The 22,716-nt window shown below is 45.2% G+C and overlaps 1 protein-coding gene across 1 annotated transcript; it reads right to left on the reverse strand.

The window, feature by feature from the left end:
• Positions 1-3,615: 3,615 nt before the first annotated feature.
• Positions 3,616-9,392, reverse strand: LOC144890672 (uncharacterized). The gene is made up of 3 exons (XM_078771843.1): positions 9,332-9,392; positions 6,929-8,830; positions 3,616-3,936 (listed from the first exon to the last, which is right to left on the reverse strand). Exon 2 carries the CDS (start codon positions 8,805-8,807, stop codon positions 7,464-7,466), a length of 1,344 nt encoding a protein of 447 aa, XP_078627969.1. The 5' UTR covers positions 8,808-8,830; positions 9,332-9,392; the 3' UTR covers positions 3,616-3,936; positions 6,929-7,463.
• Positions 9,393-22,716: the final 13,324 nt, after the last annotated feature.

Here is a 22,716-nt window from a genome sequence, read left to right on the forward strand (position 1 = left end):
TTGTCTAACCCCTCAAAATTATTGTCTAACTTCCCAAATTTCTTGTCTAACTCCTCAAAATTATTGTCTAACTTCCCAAATTTCTTGTCTAACTCCTCAAAATTATTGTCTAACTTCCCAAATTTCTTGTCTAACTCCTCAAAATTATTGTCTAACTTCCCAAATTTCTTGTCTAACTCCTCACCAGTACCCCTCGCTTCGTCCCTCATTACCCACAATTGCTCACCCTGAGCATCCATCCGGTTCCCCATTACCCCCATTTGGTTTCCCATTACCCTCATTTGCTCACCCTGAGCATCCATTTTTGCTTCTAGCCCCATATTTGCCATTAGTATGGTTGCATTAATCTGCGCCATGAGGTCCCGCACATCAATTCCCGCTATTTGCGCAGCGGGCGCGGCTACCCCGCGCTCGTGCGAGCCGCCACTTTGTGCGTCTGATACCACGTGCGCGAGAGCGCCATTTTGTGCACCTGATACCCCCTCAACCACATTGCCAATGTTCTCCTCCTCCCTTTCCTCCACATACATTTCCCCGAGGTCCTGGGTCGATTCCACCCTGTCTATCTCTCCCACCGACATCCGATCGCCTTGATTGTCCATGGCGCGATCTCAAAATTCGGGTTTTGCTTTATAAAACAAAATAAATTTCGGCAGCTTGTAATTTTGAGCGCGTTAAGCGCGCTTCGGGTCCGATTTCGGGTCCGATCTCCCTCCTCGACACCAATTGTTACTCTAATAGTACAATTGGTGTTCCAAAATTTGGGCCTAACAAATTTAGTCCCAGGTCCGAATTCCACTCCTCGACACCAAATGTTACAGACGCGGCTTTTAGATGTTATATTGACCGAGCGGTGGTGTATTTAACCGCGTCCGAACAGTTACTCCCCGATTAAAACCCGATTCCACCCGACGTTGACCAGATCGCCCCACAGACCTTCAATCGGGAAATCTCTAAAGCGACCGAAAGAGAATGAAAAAGAAGAAGAAGAAGAATACGGAGGAAGAACAGATTTTATTATACACACACAGCGATGGATAGAAGAAGCAGTAACACAGCGAATGGTTAACTTACACTATTCATTTTTACTTAGCCCCAAGACAAACGAACAGGACAGGACGTTCACACTTACACAGGGGATAATTGCAGGCAGGTAAGGCTTGAGATGGATCGCTTGGTCGGGAGCGCGCAGTTCGCAATCCCTCGCGGTTTTGGCGGGAAACCCTCCGTCGTGTATCCACCGCGGTAGACGTCCCGCGCTGGTTCGGCACACCTGCTCCCCTTCTTGGGGCGGGGCCGTCTCCCTCCTTTCAGCGCGTCTCTCCAAAGCTGGTCTCCTTGCCGAGTACCTCTCCTCTTTGGCTTGGAGCGTTTCGCATCTCACCGCCTCTCTTTGGTGCAGCCTCGTTGCTCCTCTCCCAGGGTCATCTCCAGCTCATCTCCAGTCATCTTGTAAAGCAGTCCCCTGCAGTCGCTTTTATCACCTCCAGCGAAATCAAGCCGCCGACTCCGAGGGCACGCCTACCGGGTCACTCACCGCGGTGTTGATTGGCTGTTAGGGCTGGTTCACTCCTTGCTTCTTATGACGAGGTGGAGACACGCCTTTCTTCCCCAACCTTACCTCGTGGCCAATGGTGGTTTGAAGAAAACCAGCCAAAATGCGGAAGGCAATTGGAAGGGAGGTTTTGGGGAAATTGGAAGGGCCTACGCTTATTTTGTTTGATACAATGCAAAGTCAATCTAGTGGGAAAACACATACTTAGCCTACATGGAATAAGGAAATACACTATTTAAAAGATATATCGTGACCTGCGTGTATATTTCATGCAATTAACTAGGACGCTGACTGCGACCATTATTTACATTACAGGGTGGTACCGTACGTTTGTAACGTTCACATTGTAACGTTTTCACATTCATTACACTTCCTCCAAAATTGTTACACTTCTCAAAAACCGTTACACTTCTCAAATTCGTTACACACTTCTCAAAATCGTTACAATATATATATATATATATATATATATATATATATATATATATATATATATATATATATCTATATATATATATATATATATATATATAATATATATATATATATATATATATATATATATATATATATATATATATATATATATATATATATATATATATATATATATACAGTATATAAAAATGCAATTTTGACATTCATGCAACAAAATATAAGTTTCAGGTATCCACAGCACCTCAACGAGGCACAATAAGTTGAGTGAGTGTTATAACACGTACAATGCCTTCAGAAAGATTTCACACCCATTGACTTTGTCACATTTTGTTGTGTTACAGCCTGAATTTAAAATGGATTAAATAGAAATTTGTTGTCATCGGTCTACACAAAACATCCCATAATGACAAAGTGAACACATGTTTTTAAAATATTTTGCAAAATAATTAAAAATGGAAAACAGAAATGTCTAATTTACATAAGTATTCATCTCCCTGAGTTAATACTTCGTAGAAGTGCCTTTGGCAACGATTACGGATTAGAGTCTTCTTGGGTATGTCTACAACAGCTTTGTATATCTGGATTTAGGGAGTTTCTCCCATTCTTCCTTGCAGATTTGCTCAAGCTCTGTCAAGTTGGATGGGGAGCGTCGGTGAACTGTAATCCTCAAGTTTTTCCACAGATTCTCAATGTGATTCAAGTCTGAGCTTTGGGAGGGCCACTCAGGGACTTTCAGGTTCTTATTCTGAAGCCATTCCAGTGTTGCTTTGGCTGTATGCGTGGGGTCATTGTCCTGTTGGAACGTACATCTTCACCACAGTCTAAGGTCTTTTGCACTCTGAAGCAGGTTCTCCTCAAGGATTTGCCTGTATTTGGCTCCATTTGTTGTTCCCTCTATCCTTACCCTTGCCCTTGCCACTCCCAGCCCTTGCCACTGAAAAGCATCCCCATAATATGATGCTGCCACCACCGTACTTTACAGTAGGGATGGTGTTAGATCGGTAATGAGCTGTGCTCGGTTTCCCCCAGATGTAGCGCATTGCATTTCGGTCAAGGAGTTCAATTTTCGTCTCATCAGACCATGCTATTTTCCCTCATGCTCTCCGTGTGTTTTACGTTTTGTTTTACGTTTTTAAGAACCTCTTTGTAACCTCCAGGTATGCTAGTGCGGGAGCCCAGAAACATTTGTTTCACATCTCGAGTACAAAAGGTTTGAGGCCTGGAATATATGCATCTATGATAGGAGACCCCAAAAAGGCAATTCTTAAGTTCTGCAATTCTGCACAGCAACCAGGGGGCGCCACCAAAGACCCCTAAATGTGACTCTTAATTCACAATTTGAGTACATCTTTCAAACTTGTCTTAAAATGTTCTCTATAGGAGTGGAAATCAGAATTCCCAATTCTTAAGTTTTCAATTTGTGTATTAGGTCGCTTAAGAACGACCTAATTAATGCTAATTAACGCTAATTAGCATTTTTAATTCACAATTTGAGTACATCCATGAAACATATGGCAATGTATTCCTTAGGTCATCCTAAATCAAGATCAGTCATTCTTAAGTATCCATTTCATGTATTAACCCACTTAAGAATGCACACTGACAAAAAGGAGAAACATAGATTGTATACAAACACAATGTTTTATTTTTTTATAAACTACACAAAAATGTACTTAGTATGCATGAATTATGCTTCAAAATCAGATCATAGTAAGTCATGTAGTAAATTGGCGTCCTGGTTCTACCGCCCATCAACAATTAAATCTCAAATCTCGGAACAAAAAACAATTTTTAATGTTAATTTTATAAAAATTAATACCTAATGTCTAACTTTTACTCTATTAGCGATATTGCTGTTTTATCTCTGACTATCGCTTATAAACTATTTAACATGTTTAAGCTAATTACCCTGAACTAAAAACAAATTTTAATGTATGTAAAAACTCAACTAACTATATCAACGAAAAATTATTGAATTTATCTCAAACATCAACATGATTGTATATATGTTGTTTTATCCAACATTCCTAACATTATTTTGCTTAAAATTTCAAAAACATTACAAATTCCCTGTCAGGATGCTTTGGATATGTACCGTACTGAATATAATCGTATGAACAGGTTTGGTCGATTGTAAACCTACACATCACCATCATCACCATCTCCTTCAACGTCCTCTTCATCAGAAGATGACTGCGCTAGGACCTCATCATCGTCAGCATCAGCTAATTCTTCATCATCTGGAACGAGCGACTCCGGAAGTTGGTCTCCCTCAAACCAGATGGGTTTATATTGATCTCCCACTAGTTCCCATCCGTCATCCTCTGATGGGTGTTGCTGGATGATTGGCTGGTCAGCATTGGCCCACATTCTTGAAACAAGCGATACACGCTTTATGTGGGCAGCAACCTCTCTTTCGCATGGAGGAATACTACTGGCATCAGCTCCCTTCAGCTTTTCAAGTGGGTTCTTTCCTCTTAACTTGGGCTTGTAAATTCTTTCAAAGGTCTTTAACCTGTAGGCGTTTAACGTTTCCTTCGACTTCTCTTTGGCTCCATACATTATAGCAGTGAATTTCAAGAGTGTGTCCTTGCATTTCTCGCTTGGCAGTCCATCTGTTGACAAAGCTTTGAAAGCTTGCTGTACATCGGGCATCTTTTCCAGCTTATTAAAGGGATGAACCTTGCCCTTTCTTACAAATGCTGCGGTGTAATCCGAGCCGGTAAAGGCATGGAAGGCAGGGAGGGAACTGCACAGTTGTGGTCCCAGTGACTTGGATATCGCTGTTAGGTCAATGAGCCTCCGATTACGCTTGGATGTAGTACCGACATCCATCCAGATGTGGCTGCTGAATTTCTCACAATGATAGAGCAGAATAACAGCTATGTCCGTGTCTGAGGCGCGTATTACTACATTTCCATTCGAGGTGTCTGCTGCCTTTGCATGCATGCAGATCTTGGTATCCGCTTCTTCATGGTTGTTACTGAGCATGTCTACGGTATCTCGCTTGACCTCTCCTTCGCTTACGTGGAAATGGAAGCACTGGCCTGACGGAACATCTAGGAAGACATCACAGGTCCCAAGTATATGAGCGTATGCTTGATCCTGCCATTCTCTTGCAAGAAAATCAGGAAGTTCCCGTTTGAATGACCTGGACGTTAGCGCTTTGCTGATATCGTTGGGCCTTCTTTGTGCTGGACCAGTAATAATGTAGGATCTGCTGTCCTCGGCTGTTGTCCCCCGTCTGGCTCTTTCTGCATCCTTCAGTGACGGTTGAGGGTAATCATCAAAGGCTACGTGTACCCGGACTTTGGACAATGACAATACTTGGTAGAGTATGCTCCTCGCTAGACCTCCATATGTGGGTGGTAAGTTTGGAGGTAGGGTGTGCAGAAGATATTGTCCATCTACTACGTATGCATTGATCTGTTGAGGTCCGTCTCCTTTGATTTCCTTGCTCTCCAGTAAGTTAAGCAACTTACTTTTATCTGTCTTGACCATGCTCTCATCAGGATTGCACATCGTGAGTGGTACTGGTGTAAGGGGATATTGGAATATATGCTGCAGGTCAACATCACGCTTTGATGCAAGGATTATTAGGCGGCCCATCAAATCACGAGTACACTTCAGAACTGCCACTTTCTTATCCGGTGTTCGTCTATTTCTGGCACATTCGTCTACGAATGTTTTGAGAGGAGCTTTCTTTATGGGTTGTTCAAACCTACTGTCATCGGCCTCGCATGCTGTGATGAATGCCTGGTGTAATGTCCTTCCACTTGCTGGCACATTCAGTAAACTTTCGCGGACTGTTTCACTAGTTGCCCTTCCTGTATGGATGTTGTACAACATGGTATCTGCATCTGTTTCGTTCCCAAACGGATTGCAACTATCCTGGATTTGTTTCACCATGGTTTTCACATCTCTATCGTCACGTTTTATTCGTGCAGGTCTCAGTTCAGCAGTTGTGTCTTCTTTGACTATCAGCCCAGCCATTTCGTGGAGTAGACTAACGAATGAAGCTCTAGTGGATTTCGTAAGCATCCAGCGAAGTCGTGCCGCATAATTATTCGTTGAAGAAGTGAATCCAGTTCTTCTCGAAGCTGCATCCGCGTTAATCGTCTGTTCTAGAGTCAAGTCGACCGGGCATCTACTGAATGGATGTTCTGTTCGTCGTACAGTAAAGACGCCTGCTTCCAGTATTTGACGTAGGCCAGGATGGCTGTATTCCATGTTCATCAAATCGAGTTGGAACTTTGTCAGCCACCGACTGTAATTTACATGGTTTGTAGCAAAGAACAGTCCAATGAGGCCGGTCAGTGAGTATGTATAGAGATCGATATCATTCGTTCGAATCGCCCGTTCGAGCTCGTGGTATTTATGAATGTAATCTATATACATTCTCCAAAACTGGGCGGTTGCACCATGGCCTCCAGATCTTGTCACTTGGGTATATGCTTCATACACGGCTGTGCATGCTTTGAAGACGTCCGAGTCTAGAGCAGACTGAAGCTGCTCCCACGTGGTCAGTTGAATGCTGCTTATCAATGCTTCTGTTTCTTCTCTGTGTGGGTAAGAGTCTAAGAAGGATGAGAAGTGTAGCATCTCAAGAGCAAGGGCTAGTATGGGGTGCAATCTCTTGCACCTGTTGAAATGTTTCCCCGTCAAAAATCCGTTTAAGGATCCGGTTGCAAGTACCTCAGATTCAGTCAGCATTTCTGGTCCTCCAGAGTTGGACAGGAGTTTCCCAATAGCCTTGAAGAAAGCCATTTCGATGTGGAATGGGCCTAACATTATGAAAATGTTATCAAATTTCGGTTTCTCAGTCACTTGTATTTGAAGTGCCGGCTTGGCTGCGCCCAGATCATAACTGACTATTCCGTATTTCTGTCCCGTCTCATTAGCACACCTCTGCGTGATGAGGAGAGTCTCCTGCACGACCTCTAGGCTGGTGATAGGCTGGCGTAAGTTTGGCATATATAGAACCTCTTGTTTTGGAAGGTGGTCACTGCAAATGCTTGCATTAAACCCAACCCACATAATAGGCAATACATCATTGCCAATGGCATGGCTCATCATCCACACGAGGTCCAGGTGGCGAGCCTTGTTGCTAACATCTGGAAGGCTGTAGACTGCAGTGTTTTTGTAACTGAACTTCGTCATCTTTGGTATCTTCCTATATGGCTGGAGTGCAGTATCTGTACTCTCAAGGGTTCTCTTCCTTTTGCCTGTCTTTACTTGCCGAGCACTAGTTGAGGTTGAAACTGCCATGACAGCAGATGCTTCACGTTCTTCATCAGGTGCTGGCACATTTTGGTACAGAATACCCATGGTATCGTGCAGCGAATTGGCTCCAGACATGGTTTGAGTCATCTCATCGAAATTGTCGAAGGCTAATCCGACTGGTTTACCTACGACTGTTCCTTTTGGACAAGCAAGCTTCTGTTCTTGAATGGATTCAGCTGTGGCAGTTTCAACTTCTTCCAATGTGTTGTAGCTTAAACAGTGACCAAACCTGTTCAGGACTTGAACCATTTTTTTTACTGCCAGTGACCGACTTAACACTCATACCAAGAGCTACATGTTTTGCAGGTTTTGCGCGACCCCGTTGTACAATGAACAAGGCATCCTGACTAGACGAATTTGCGCGGCGCTTTACTGACTCTGTATATCGCTCTGGTTTTAGCCCTCCGTACAAAATATTGAAAAAATCTACTACAAGTTTTGGGGGTGACGAGTCCCCGTTTCTTAAATCCTCCAATGTCGGACATTCAGGAAGGTCGACCTTTTCAACCTTGAGCAACTGGTTGCGCAAAAGCAATGCTGCTTTGGCGATTGTTCTCTCATCAGTAGATGTGTAATCATATACAACACGAATTGCATCATCTGCGGTTTCTGCATTATATAAGATGTTTCCAAGCCTTTTCCCAAGTGAACTCTGTATCTTTATGCGCGCTTTGAAGTGACTCATCAATGTCCTAGAGAGGCTGAAGGCGCTTCCCCTGGGCGTTTCTGCGGATGCCGAACAAATATCAAGATAACGTTCATATACAGAATTAAGAAGTTCAGGTCTGTTGTCTATTATTACAGATTGCTCAATGTATGCAAAAATGTCCAACACACTGGTCTCAGAAGGCGTTTTTGTTTCACGTGTGTCCTTTTGGGAAACTCGATTGGCTGACAACAAATACGCACTTTTACATGAATGATGGTAGTGGGCCTCCTTGGCAATTAAATCCGTATCAACTACTTTTGGAATAACCTTACTGTCATTTAATGTCTTTGCTGCATTTTGGATCGATACACCGGCTTCAATGGTTTCACATCTTCCCAACAGTTCGACGCTTCCACCTTTGAGTCGTTTTATCTTTTTCTCACAGAATAGACAAACAGGTGGCAAAATCCCGGCAGATGATGTAGAAGGTGCCGACTCCTTGGATGGACGTAAATGTGGGGCATTGCTACGGTGAACATCACTGGCGGCTTTAACAGGCGGCGTTTGGGATGAGATGGCGGTAAAGTTCTTGTAACAAGAAACATGGTAACCATCCATTTCAGCAGGAGACGTAGGCAATCTCTGAACTACACCACAATAGACAGAGTCCTGGAAATGTTGCTTTTGCCGTCTATTAGCTGCTGCTGTTTCTACTGCTTCCCATTGCGTATCCTTGAAAGGTAGAACGTCTGGACGAGCTTTCTTGTCTGCACTGCGTTGGATGTGAAGAATACATCTGCGTTCCAATGATGAAACAGTAGGCTGGACAGTAGGCTGGACAGTAGGCTGGACAGTAGGCGTAGTATTGGTGGCCGATTCCATGGTTGCATGTTTCAAATCATTGTCTGAAAAATAAAATCACAGCGGGTGGTCAGTGAGCATGGCGAGTCAGTCAGTTTTGGTCAGTGAAATCCAAAAGAAGTTATTTCAAATTTTGAGGCAATAAGTCATTATTTTCTACTCAGCTGTGGTTCGAACCTGAAATCGGTATGCATACAGAACTTTGGATACCCTCATCTGCCTGGACATTTCCTGCGCGCCACCTAGGCCTAGGGCTACATAATTCTGTATCGGCCCCGAATGCTTATTAGGCCTACAGCATAGTATTGTTTGTTGGGTTAGGGTTAGGGTTAGGGTTGGGTTAGGGTTAGGGTTAGGGTTACCATGTTTCTTGTTACAAGAACTTTACCGCCATCTCATCCCAAACGCCACCTGTTAAAGCCGCCAGTGATGTTCACCATAGCAATGCCCCACATTTATGTCCATCCAAGGAGTCGTCACCTTCTACAACCTCTGCCGGGGTTTTGCCACCTAACCCCAAACCCTAACCCTATTTGTTGACTTACCTAAGCAGTGATCTAGGCATTGCAGGCAACATCAGACATTCTGCAGCCGATTCAGAGAATCTATGGAGGGAAAGAGCAGGAGATTCCCCATATTAGGTCCTATGATAAACCGACAACTCCCTCTACAGGGTGTCCCAGAAAGTTCGTCCCTCAAGATAGTGTCACAAACCTGGATTGATAATGTGTTAATATTTCCCTTTAAGTCACTGGTTATTATTCCCCAAACAATGTTGTATATTGGTCCCAGTTATTCACTGCAGGACAGTCATTTCTGTAGAGAGGCACTTCCTGTTTAGGGTGTAATTGGCTCAAGTTAGGGAAGAAGCCTCCCCATTGGCTGGGAGGCCAAAACTCCTTCCTTAACCAAAACTGAACACCCTCGATCCGGCCAGCCAGACAGGTGTGTGCATGCTCAGCACTGGTGTGGGTGTCTACTTGGGGCCTGCCCTCAGGTCAGCACTCCAGCCCCTCCCTTGCATATAAGGGAGGGCCAGCCAGGGAGTGGAGGGGGGATAGCAGCCAGTGACAACCCAAATTCCGTTACAATACTGACTGCATTCTTAAGTGGGTTGATGCATGAAATGGACACATAAGAATTGCTGTTCTTGATTCACGATGATCTACTGAACAGTTTGGGACCAATTTGAAAGATGTACTCAAATTGTGAATTAACACTCACCTTGCCAGGGACGGGGTCAATGAGTACATTTCGCGTTCTTAAGTGGGTTAATACATGAAATGGATACTTAAGAATGACTGATCTTGATTTAGGATGACCTAAGGAATACATTGCCATATGTTTCATGGATGTACTCAAATTGTGAATTTAAAATGCTAATTAGCGTTAATTAGCATTAATTAGGTCGTTCTTAAGCGACCTAATACACAAATTGAAAACTTAAGAATTGGGAATTCTGATTTCCACTCCTATAGAGAACATTTTAAGACAAGTTTGAAAGATGTACTCAAATTGTGAATTAAGAGTCACATTTAGGGGTCTTTGGTGGCGCCCCCTGGTTGCTGTGCAGAATTGCAGAACTTAAGAATTGCCTTTTTGGGGTCTCCTATCATAGATGCATATATTCCAGGCCTCAAACCTTTTGTACTCGAGATGTGAAACAAATGTTTCTGGGCTCCCGCACTATGCTGCCATGTGCCTTTTTCTCAGGAGTGCCTTCCGTCTGGCCACTCTCCCATAAAGCCTAGATTGGTATAGTGATGCAGAGACCGTTTTCCTTCTGGCAGGTTCTCCCATCTCAGCCAAGGAACTCTGTAGTCAGAATAGTAATTGGGTTCTTGGTCACGTCCCTGACCAAGGTCCTTCTTGCCCGGTTGCTCAGTTTGGTTAGACGGCTAGTTATAGGAAGAGTCTGGGTAGTTCCATATTATTTCCATTTCCGAGTGATGGAGCTCACTGTGCTCTTGGGAACTTTCAACACTCTAGAAATTGTTTTTTACACTTCCCCACATCTATCCATTCTCACAATTCTATCTTGGAGTTCTACGGACAGTTCCTTGGTCCTGACATGCACTGTCAACTGTGACCTTGTATAGAAAGGTGTTTATTTCTCAATCGTGTCCAATCAATTGAATTGGCCACAGGTGGACTCCAATCTAGTTGTGGAGACATCACAAGGATGATCAAAGGAAATTGTTTTTGAAGACAATGAGTCAAATTTTTGTTAGACAGTTAGACAGACAGAACAAAAAAAAAATCGCACCCATGTCTGAAAGAAGTGGTTCATTTTAGAATTTTTAGTATGAAATAGGCAAAGCCTAAAATTAACAAAACCCTTTAGAATTACCCTTTCAAATTACCGTTTACAAGCCTCTAGATTTACCCTTGAGAATTACCCTTATCCTTTAGAACCCTCTAGAATTACCCTTTAGAATTATCGTTTACAACCCTCAATAATTACCCTTTAGAATTACCCTAATGTCAATGTCAAGAATCGTCTGTTTGCCGCGTCGCGAGCAATGCCTTTGCCGCGTCGCGAGCGATTTGAAATCGAAGTTAAGTAATTGTTCCCATTTGTATTTTCGTTATAACTGTATTTATTTTATGGTGTGTGTACGTATATTGTGTCCCGACGAAGATTTTCGGTGCAAATCTTTCATACCTGTATTGAAAATCGTGTTAATTCGTGTCGTGTCTTGAGGCCTTGTACAGTGTACACTGTACAACCTTGAGGCTTTGTTTTTCTCTCAGCGGTCCGTCGTTTGTGATCCAATAACTTTCGTTCTCTGTTTTCCCAGTCTTTTCACCCCATAGCCTACTTCCTTGTGTAAATCTCAACTCAAAAACAAACAAACAAAAAAAAAAACATTTCCTTCTCTGTTCTCTTTCGTTTATTCATTCTTATTCGTTCGTTCGTTCTCGACCACGTGTTTCTCCCCCATTTCCCCAGATAGTTTTCACTGTTATTAACCTTCAATGTTTACACTTTCCCCTCAAGTTATGTATTCCGTCATATATTATAACACCTTTTTCTTCTTCTTCTTTAAAAGGCTGCTTTCGACTTGCTCACCAAATCTATTCATCCCAAAAAAAAATTCCATCTCCTATAGTGCCTTTTTTCTACATTCCCGAAACTCTCCTGCACTCCATCCTCCATCCAGCGTCCTAAAACGTATTTTTAACTCGAAGGTCACAAGAAACTCATTTTGCAATAAATGTTCGTTTCCCATCAATCGTACACTTTCTAAAATCAAATCTCACCCCTCCCCTCCAAATCTTCCCCATAACCCCTCCCCTCCAAATCTTCCCCATCACCCCTCCACTCCAAATCTTCCCCATCACCCATCCCTTTCAAATCTTCCCCCTTTCCCCTCCCATCCTAATCCTCCCCATCACCCATCCCTTTCAAATCTCCCCCCTTGCCTCCTCCCTCCTAAACTACCCCCTCACCCCTCCCCTCCAAGACTCCCCCTCGCCCCTCCCCTCCTAGACTCCTCCCTCACCCCTCCCCTCCAAATCTCCCCCATATCCCATCCCTTTCAAATCCCTCCCCTTGTCCCTTCCCTCCTAAACTCCCCCCTCGCTCCTCCCCTTCAAATCTCCCCACCCTCATTTCTTCTCAATTTCCCCCCTCTCACTCCCCCTCCTCAAAGCGTCCTCCCCACTTCTTCCCCCTTCCAACTCTCACCTCCATCTCCCCCAACCTTCTGCCTCGCTCTTCCCCCTCCTCAAATAACACCTCATTGTGCCTCACTCAATCACCATCAAACCTTTTGTCCGCCCCATCCTTCCCTTTCTCCGAGCTATTCTGAAATCTCTGACACACCTTCAACAGCTCTCCCTACCTCTTCCACCTCTTCCACATCTTACCCTACCCCTCCTCCCCCCTGTTCTGTATCCGATGCTCCCCCTTCCTCTTCATTAACGGTATGGACCTCAAACATCCGGGGCCTTCGTTCAAACTTAACTGATCTCTCCATACAGGTTGCTTCTGTCAAACCAGACGTGATCTGCTTCACAGAAACTTTCCTCCCTCATGATGTCTCTGATTCCTTAGTATCTCTCCCGGGCTACTCCCTCCTCCGGTATGATAGACCTGAGCCTCGTCCTGGAGGTGGGGTTGCTATCTTTATCAAAAACTCTCTTCCTCACTCGTCCTGCACTGCACTCTCTCCACCTCACCCCCAGGAATACCTCTGGCTACGGCTTCCCCTTCGCTCCCACCTCTTGTTCATATGTGTGTTGTACCGTCCATCAAACAGTGATGACTCCATCTACATCTCGCTGTCTGATAATATGGACCAACTTCTATCTACTCATCCCAACTCTCTCTTCCTCATATGTGGTGATTTCAACTGTCATCATGCCAGTTGGGTGGGTGTGGGTACCTCTCTCACCAGCCATGGTTCCTCAGCAAAGGACTTCTGCGACTCACTGGGACTGACACAATCTGTCAATTTCCCGACCCGGATCTCAGTCAACGGAGCATCTTCTCTTCTGGACTTGGTTATGACTAACTTCCCTGAAAATGTCTGCTGCTCTTCTTCTGCTCCAATCGGATCATCTGATCATGTCCATGTTCAAGTGGACATCTCTCTGACCATCCTCAGGGAGCCTGCTCAGCGTCGACGAGTCTGGCATTTCACTCAGGCCAACTGGCATGGTCTTCAAGCAGCCATCAATCATCTGGACTGGTCTCCCATCTCTACCACCTCTGACATCAACTCATCCTGGGAATTCTTCCAAAGTAAATTGCTCTCTCTCTCATGCACAGATTTATCCCATCTCGTCTTCAGTTGTCATACCCTTCCTCCTGTCCATGGTACACGGAATCTTGTGGTGAGGCTGTTGCCCAGAAACAACTTGCCTTCGTCTCCTGGAAAGCAAATCCAACGGAAGGAAATCTCATTTCCTTTCACAAAGCCCGAAACAAGTGTGTGTCCACCCTCAGGAGAGCCAGGAAACAATATCTCTCCGTTCTCAAGACCGAACTCACTTATCTGTCTCCCTCTTCCAAATCCTGGTGGCGTCTGGTCAAATCCGTTTCTGGTGTTTGTTCCCCCTCCATCCCCTCCCTTACCTCAAACGGCTACACAGCTGACTCCGCACGTGAAAAAGCTGAATGCCTCAACTCTGTGTTTGCCTCTAAATCTTGTGTCCCAAACCCATCCCTCTCTGTACCCACCATACCCAGGCGTACCCAGCTGCTCCTGGACTCCGTGTCCTTTCCTCCTTACAAGGTGGAAAAGTTTCTGTCAACCCTCGACTCTGATTCTGCAACTGGACCCGACGGCATCAGCCCACGGGTCCTAAAATCCTGCTCTGCCGCTCTATCTCACCTTCTCTCTGTTCTCTTCACCCTCTCTTTTGCTCAAGGTCAACTGCCATCTGCTTGGAAATCAGCCAACATCACCGCTTTGCACAAAAAAGGTGCAAAAACAGATCCTAGCAACTACAGACCAATCAGCCTTCTCCCAATTATCAGCAAAGTCATGGAATCCATCATTGCTTCGGATATGAAATCTTTCCTCTTCTCCAATGGCTTGATCTCTGATCATCAATTTGGTTTCAGACCAGGTCACTCTACTCTGGACATGCTGCTTCTGATGTCTCAACAATGGATGGAGGGTCCTCAATGCCAAACAGGAAATTAGAGCTGTCTCCCTCGACATATCACGTGCCTTCGATATGGTCTGGCACCCCTCTCTGCTCACCAAACTCTCCTCCTTTGGTATCCATGGAAATCTCCATGCATGGCTGGCGGACTTCCTCTCTAGTCGTCGTCAACGTGTGGCCCTGAATGGGTTTCTCTCATCTCCTCTTCCTGTTCAGGCTGGAGTTCCCCAAGGCAGCGTTCTGGGCCCTGTGCTTTTTCTGGTCTTCATCAATGATCTCTCTGACTCTCTTGAAAATCCTCTCTATCTCTTTGCTGATGACTCCACTCTCTGCCGCTCCATTCCTCTTCCCTCAGATCGGCAGTCTGCAGCCTCCTCACTCTCTGAAGACTTGGACAAAATCACAGACTGGTCAAACAAGTGGAACATGTCTTTCAATCCTGACAAATCTCACACTCTTACTATGTCTCTCCGAAAAGATCGACTGGACAACCCTCCCATCTACTTTCTCAACAATCCTCTCCAAGAAGTTCTGTCGCTCAAGCTTTTGGGTCTCACTATCTGCCATGATCTTTCTTGGAAAACCACATTTCCAAGCTGGCCTCCAAAGCCAGTCGCCGACTGGGCATCCTCCGTCGTGCGAAGTCCATCCTCAGCACACCTGAGCTCCTCATCACATACAAGGCTTTCATCCGCAGCTCAATGGAATACTGTTCTCCCCTATGGGCCGGTGCTCCTGCCTCACACCTAGCTCGGCTTCACGCTGTTGAAACCAAAGCTTTCAGAATTATTGGAATCTCCCCGCGATGAAGCTATCTCTGAGGGCCTTTCACTCACTCACTGCAGGCAGGTAGGTGGTCTTTCTGTCTTCTACCGACTCCTCTCCGGCCTTGCACCCCCAGCTCTCTCTGTGCTCTGTCCCCCAAATATTCCTACAGGTCGCACAAGATCTGCCAGCAACCCTCTGATGGTTAAACTGCCGAAATCCCGGCTCTCTGCTCACCTTCACTCTTTCATTCCTCTTTTCTCCCGCCTCTGGAACAAACTCCCTCACTCCCTTCAATCCCACTCCTCCCTCCAGGTCTTTAAAACAGCTGTTCACCACCATCTCTTATCTTCCCCCATCCAAAACCTTGATCTTTTCTACCCCCGCTAATTCACCCTAGATCAACCTTGTTTGAAATTCCAACTTCTTTCCTGGAAGTCCTGGCAGTGTCCATATGTTTTATACCTCTCCCACCCCCCCCCCTTCCCATGCACCCCCCCAAAGCCCTCGCCCTCTCTCAGATCTCTCGATGTCTCCATGTCTCTCGGTCCCTGCTCTCAAATGTTGTGTTTGTGTCCTTCCCCCTCTCTCCCCATCTTGTCTACCGCTCCCGATGTTATATGTTTTATGTGTCGGTTTGTCTTTCTGTGTGATTAATGTTCGCTCTTTCACGAGCCTCGATGTTGTATACAACAAAAAAAAAAAAAAAAAAAAAAAAAAAACCCTCGAGACTTTGGAATTTAATGAATTTTTATTTTTTTATTTTTTTTGTATACAAGATCGAGGCTCGTGAAAGAGCGAACATTAATCACACAAAAAGACAAACCGACACAAAAACACAAAAAACAAGGGACGCGGCAGACAAGATGGGGAGAGAGGGGGAAGGACACAAACACAACATTTGAGAGCAGGGACATCGGGAGGACTTGGGGGGAAGTGGGAGAGGAATAAAACATATGAACACTGCAAGGACTCTGGGGTGAATTACCTGGGGTAGAAAAGATCAAGGTTTTCGATGGGGGAAGATAAGAGATGGTGGTGAACAGCTGTTTTAAAGACCTGGAGGGAGGAGTGGGATTGAAGGGAGTGGGGGAGTTTGTTCCAGAGGCGGGAGAAAAGGGGAATGGAAGAGTGAAGGTGAGCAGAGAGCCTAGACTTTGGCAGTTTAACCATAAGAGGGTTGCAGGCAGATCTTGTGCGACCTGAAGGAATATTGGGGGGACAGAGCACAGAGAGAGCTGGGGGAGCAAGGCCGGAGAGGAGTCGGTAGAAGACAGAAAGACCACCAACCTGCCTGCGGTGAGTGAGTGAAAGGCCCTCGGAGTTGACTTCATCGCAGGAGATTCCAATGATTCTGAAAGCTTTGGCCTCAACAGCGTGAAGCCGAGCAAGGTGTGAGGCAGGAGCACCAGCCCAGAGGGTGGAACAGTAATCCATTGAGCTGCAGATGAAAGCCTTGTATGTGGTGAGGTGCTCAGGTGTGCCAAGGAAGGACTTCGCACGACGGAGGATGCCCAGTCGGCGACTGGCTTTGGAGGCCAGCTTGGAAATTGTGGTTTTCCCAAGAAAGATCATGGCAGATAGTGAGACCCAAAAGCTTGAGCGACAGAACTTCTTGGAGAGGATTGTTGAGAAAGTAGATGGGAGGGTTTTCCAGTCGGTCCTTTCGGAGAGACATTGTAAGAGTGTGAGATTTGTCAGGATTGAAAGACATGTTCCACTTTTTTGACCAGTCTGTGATTTTGTCCAGGTCTGCAGAGAGTGAGGAGGCTGCAGACTGCCGATCTGAGGGATGAGGAATGGAGCGGCAGATAGTGGAGTCATCAACAAAGAGATAGAGAGGATTTTCCAGAGAGTCATTTCACTCACTCACTGCAGGCAGGTAGGTGGTCTTTCTGTCTTCTACCGACTCCTCTCCGGCCTTGCACCCCCAGCTCTCTCTGTGCTCTGTCCCCCAAATATTCCTACAGGTCGCACATGATGAAGACCAGAAATAGCACAGGGCCCAGAACACTACCTTGGGGAACTCCAGCCAGAACAGGAAGGGAAGATGAGAGAAATCCATTCAGGGCCACACGTTGCCTACGACCAGAGAGGAAATCCGCAAGCCATGAGTGGAGATTTCCCTGAATACCATAGGAGGTGAGTTTGGTGAGCACAGCTGGGTGCCAGACCGTATCGAAGGCACGTGATATGTCAAGTGAGACAGCTCTAATTTCCTGTTTGGCATTGAGGACCTCCATCCATTGTTGAGACAGCAGAAGCAACATGTCCAGAGTAGAATGACCTGGTCTGAATCCAAATTGATGATCAGAGATCAAGCCATTGGAGAAGAGGAAGGATTTGATATCCGAAGCAATGATGGATTCCATGACTTTGCTGATAATTGGGATCAGGCTGATTGGTCTGTAGTTGCAAGGATCTGTTTTTGCACCTTTTTGTGTAAAGCGGTAATGTTTGCTGATTTCCAAGATGCTGGCAGATGAACTTGAGCAAAAGAGAGGGTGAAAAGAACAGAGAGAGGGTGAGATAGAGCGGCAGAGCAGGATTTTAGGACCCGAGGGCTGATGCCATCTGGCCCAGTTGCAGAATCAGAGTCGAGGTTTGATAAAAACTTCTCCACCTTGTCAGGAGAGAAGGACACAGAGTCCAGGAGCAGTTGGGTTCGACTGGGAAAGGTGGGAACAGAGAGAGATGGGTTTGGGACACAAGATTTTGAGGCAAACACAGAGTTGAGACATTCGGCTTTGTCACGTGCGGTGTCAACTGTGTAGCCATTTGAGGTAAGGGAGGGGATGGAGGGGGAACAAACACCAGAAACGGATTTGACCAGACGCCAGCAGGATTTGGAGGAAGGAGACAGGTTTGAGAGTTCAATCTTGAGTGTGGAGAGATCCGTGCTTCCTGGCACTCCTGAGGGTAGAAACACACTTGTTTCGAGCTTGGTGGAAGGAACTGAGATTGCCTTCAGTTGGATTTGCCTTCCAAGACGCAAAGGCAAGTTGTTTCAGGGCAACTGCCACACCACAAGATTCAGTGTACCATGGACGGGAGGAAGGGTAAGACAACTGAAGACGAGATGGGATAAATCTGTGCATGAGAGAGAGCAGTTTGCTTTGGAAGAATTCCCAGGAAGAATTGATGTCAGAGGCATTAGAGATGGGAGACCAGTCCAGTTGATTGATGGCTGCTTGCAGACCGTGCCAGTCGGCCTGAGTGAAATGCCAGACTCGTCGGCGCTGAGGAGGCTCTCTGAGAATGGCCAGTGAGATGTCCACTTTAACAAGCACATGATCAGAAGAACCGATTGGAGCAGAAGAAGAGCAGCAGACATTTGCAGGGAAGTTAGTCACAACCAAGTCCAGAAGAGAAGATACTCCATTGACTGAGATCCAGGTCAGGAAATTGACAGATTGTGTCAGTCCCAATGAGTCGCAGAAGTCCTTTGCTGAGGTGCCATGGCTGGTGAGAGATGAACCCACACCCAGCCAGCTGGCATGATGACAGTTGAAGTCGCCACATATGAGGAAGAGAGAGTTTGGATGAGTTGATAGAAGTTGGTCCATGTTGTCCGACAGAGAAATGTAAATGGAGTCATCACTGTTTGGAGGACGGTACAGAACACATATGAACAAAAGGTGGGAGCGGAGAGGAAGCCGTAGCCAGAGGTACTCCTGTGGGTGGGGTGGAGAGAGGGCAGTGCAGGGAGAGTGAGGAAGAGAGTTTTTGATAAAGATAGCCACCCCACCACCAGGACGAGGCTCAGGTCTATCATACCGGAGGAGGGAGTAACCAGGAAGAGATATTAAGGAATCAGAGACATCTTGAAGGAGGAAAGTTTCTGTTAAGCAGATCAAGTCTGGATTTTCAGAAGCAACCTGAATGGAGAGATCAATCAGGTTTGAGCGAAGGCCCCGGATGTTTGAGGTCCATACCGTTAGTGAGGAGAGAGGGGGAGCATCGGGTGCAGGACAGGGGAGGGGAGGGTTAGGGTCAGATGAAGGGTGAGAGGGGGATGTAGGAAGAGCAGTTGATAGTGTGTCAGAGATTACAGAAGAGTTACAAGAAAGGGAAGGATGAGGAGGACGAAAGGTTTGATGGTGATGGAATGAGGCACAGTGAGAGTTTGTTTGAGGGGGGTCAGAGGAAAGTAGAAGGTTGGGGGAGGTGGAGGTATGACATAGAAGGGAGACAAAGTGGGGAGGAGGCAGCTTTGAGAAGGAGGTGGGAGGAGGGAGAATTTGGGAGGGATGGTTGGGGGGGAGATTTGAAGGGGTGGGGCAAGGGGGGAGTTTAGAAAGTGGATGATTGATGAAAGATGAACATATATAACAAATTGGGTTTGTTGTGATTTTCAAGTGAGCGATTCGTTTAAGAACGATGGAGGAGGGCTGGAATGAATGAGAATTTAGAGCATGGAGTGATTTGGAATCATAAGAGATTGAATATTTTTTTGAAATGGAATGAGTTGAAGAGGAAATTGAAAGGAGCCTTTTAAATAAGAAGAAAAACAGCGTGTTGTAATAAACCACTGAATAAAACACTGAAGGGGATAGTTGAAACATATTTAAACAGAACTGTGAAGAACAATCTTATATTCACAAAAATACCAATGGGGAGAGGAAGCCAAGAGCGACGACCACGAGTCACTTGAACAGGGCAAAAGGTGGAAGGCAAGGGGAAAAAGGGGGCGGGGCGAGACAGCGCACGTGGGCAGAGGCAAAAGCACACGAGGAGAAAGGGAAATAAAAGTTTTTTTTGTTTGTTTTTTTTTGGGGGGGGGGGGTGTGGGGGTTACAACGTTAGATAAATAGTAGATGTTTGGTGAAGCTTGGTGGAGAAGGGGAAATCAAAAAAGCTCGCAAAACAGCGAAGGAAGGAACAAGCTTCGACGGGGGAAGCCTGAGGCTGCAAGGCCTTGCTCGCGACGCGGCAAACAAACGATTAATTTATGAAAGATAAACACCGAGAAACTTCCAAGGTGCACACTACAAGTTCACACACCGAAAGGTAAATACAGTTTCGACAAAATACAATTGTGAACAGACTTAACTTTGAAAAACGTGGAGACCGTGTGGACCGTTGAAAACCCCTGCCACCGTCTCCAAGATCTCGCGAGATCTAAAACGAATGATCGTTTTAAGGATATTTTTCCCCGCTAGATAGGGGGTTTGCCTTGCGGGCCCCATGACAATCATGGTTCCCTGTTTGAGTCAATGTTTTTATGGCCGGATGCCCTTCCTGACGCCACACCACTTTCCTGACCCTTTGGAATTTAATTCTCTTTAGAATTACACTTTATAATTACCATTTAGAACCCTCCAGAATTACCCTTTATAATTATCCTTTACAACCCTCTAGAATTAGCCTTTAGAACCCTCTAGAATTACCCTTTAGAATGATCCTTTAGAGGGTTCTAATACCCTAATTATCTAAGAGATAATTTAATACTCTTTAGAATTACACTTTATAATTACCCTTTAGATCCCTCTAGAATTACCCTTTATAATTACCCTTTACAACCTTCTAGAATTAGCCTTTAGAACCCTCTAGAATTACCCTTTAGAATTATCCTTTAGAGGGTTCTAATACCCTAATTATCTAAGAGATAATTCAATACTCTTTAGAATTACCCTTTAGAATTACCCTTTAGGACACTTTATAATTACCCTTTAGAACCCACAAGGATTATTCTTTAGAACCCTCTACAATTAGCCTTTATAACCCTCTAGAATTTCTCCTTTAGACTTCTCCTTTAGAACCCTCTAGAATTACCCTTTAGAATTATCCTTTAGAAACCTTTCGAATTTAATACTCTCTAGAATTACCCTTTAGAACATTTTAGAATTACCCTTTAGAACCCTCTAGGATTAACCTTTAGAATCTTCTGGAATTAGCCTTTAGAACCCTCAGGAATTACCCTTTAGAATTACCCTTTAGAATTACCCTCTAGAATTACCCTTTAGAATTTAATACTCTTTAGAATTACCCTTTATAACACTTTAGAATTACCCTTTAGAACCCACTAGGATTATCCTTTAGAACCCTCTCGGATTATCCTTTCAAATTACCCTTTAGAACCCTCTAAAATTAAACATGGCGGGTTTGAAAAGTTCGTCTTCTTCATTATTGACTGACAGATGGACGGACGGAAGGACGACATAGCCAAATGTTGAAGCGGCTTCACTGCTTAAAAATAATCTCACTTCTCTCTGCGCATGTGCGATCCCACCAAATCCAGGGCTAAAGTACTGTTAAACTACAGGTTCGTTTTCTGATTCGTGTTGAAAACATAACATTCAATTACAATGAAGTTCCTCGATAATAAACTGATGTTTATCGACAGACAGACAGAGCCGAACGCATTGCTTAACCCCACTTTTTGCTTTGCATGCTCGAGCTAAAAAGAGCTCAGGAAGGGAAAAAAGGAACATATACTGGCAGTAAGAATTGGGGTGGACACCAGGAAGGAAGAAATCCATAGCTAGAACCCTACCCTACTGCTGTAATATGACATACATACAAGCTACACACGTATTCTAAAGATAAACCCTCATCCTCCAAATGTAGTTTACTCCCTCACATCTAGTTCGAGTGTACAGATGCCCACGCCAGTCCCTTGACCCTAAAGCACAAGCCTGGCCTCGCTCCCTGATCCACCACTTTTTAGCTGTGAAAGGTATACCTTGATGGGCCCAGAGTTCACAGGAAAACTGGAAGTACATGTTCTAATTATCGTGCAGGTTGCATGAGACAAAAGCAATTAGCGGATGCTCATTACTGTCCTATCACTCCCGTTCCCCCTTCCTCAAGCTTCCATATATCCCATGTAGCCGCTTCCTTGATTTCCGTGAGACAGAGATGCCGAATTTCATTACCTTGGCAATTAGAGACTAATTACTGCCTTCTGCAGCTGTAAAACTAATAAGCTTGCCCAATTAACCATTGTTGTGACAAGCTTGATTAACTCGTTAATTGCCTCGGTGAAAGCCACGATCGCAGCATAATTGGAGGAATTCTGAAGGGGTCGTGTACCTGAGGATGCAGGAGGTCTGCGCGCGCAGACACAACTGGAACAGGTGGGACGTCAGGTTTGTTGGTCCTTCCGTTAAAAGGAAGCCTTACCGCCAATTAACACTCCGGCTCAAGGCGGGGGACTTCAGAAGTGCTTACGGAGAGAACTGGGCCGTGAAGCTATAATGGCAAACCGTGAAAATGAAAGCGCACACTCTTATTCCCGCGAAAGCGGCGAAGTTTCCAACTCGTCTGTTGTCAGTTCTTCCCAGGTGGTGCGCCGCTTCAATTATAGACGATGTGCCTCGGAGCGGCTTCTCCTGATGTTCCAATTTTTCATTAATAGTGCGCACTGCACGCGGCGGTGGAAGTGCGGCCACCCTCCGCTCGCCCGGTTTCCAAAACGTGGACATCGCCCAACTCATAATTCCTAATAAAAGAGGTTCAATTAAACATGAAGGCAACACGCACGGGCGGATTAATTCCGGTGATAATTAATGGCGAGGACACATTTTTCATATCGGTCTCCTGT

Source organism: Myxine glutinosa, chromosome 2 (assembly GCF_964187855.1).
Source record: "Myxine glutinosa chromosome 2, kmMyxGlut1.1, whole genome shotgun sequence".
Classification (NCBI taxonomy): domain Eukaryota; kingdom Metazoa; phylum Chordata; class Myxini; order Myxiniformes; family Myxinidae; genus Myxine; species Myxine glutinosa.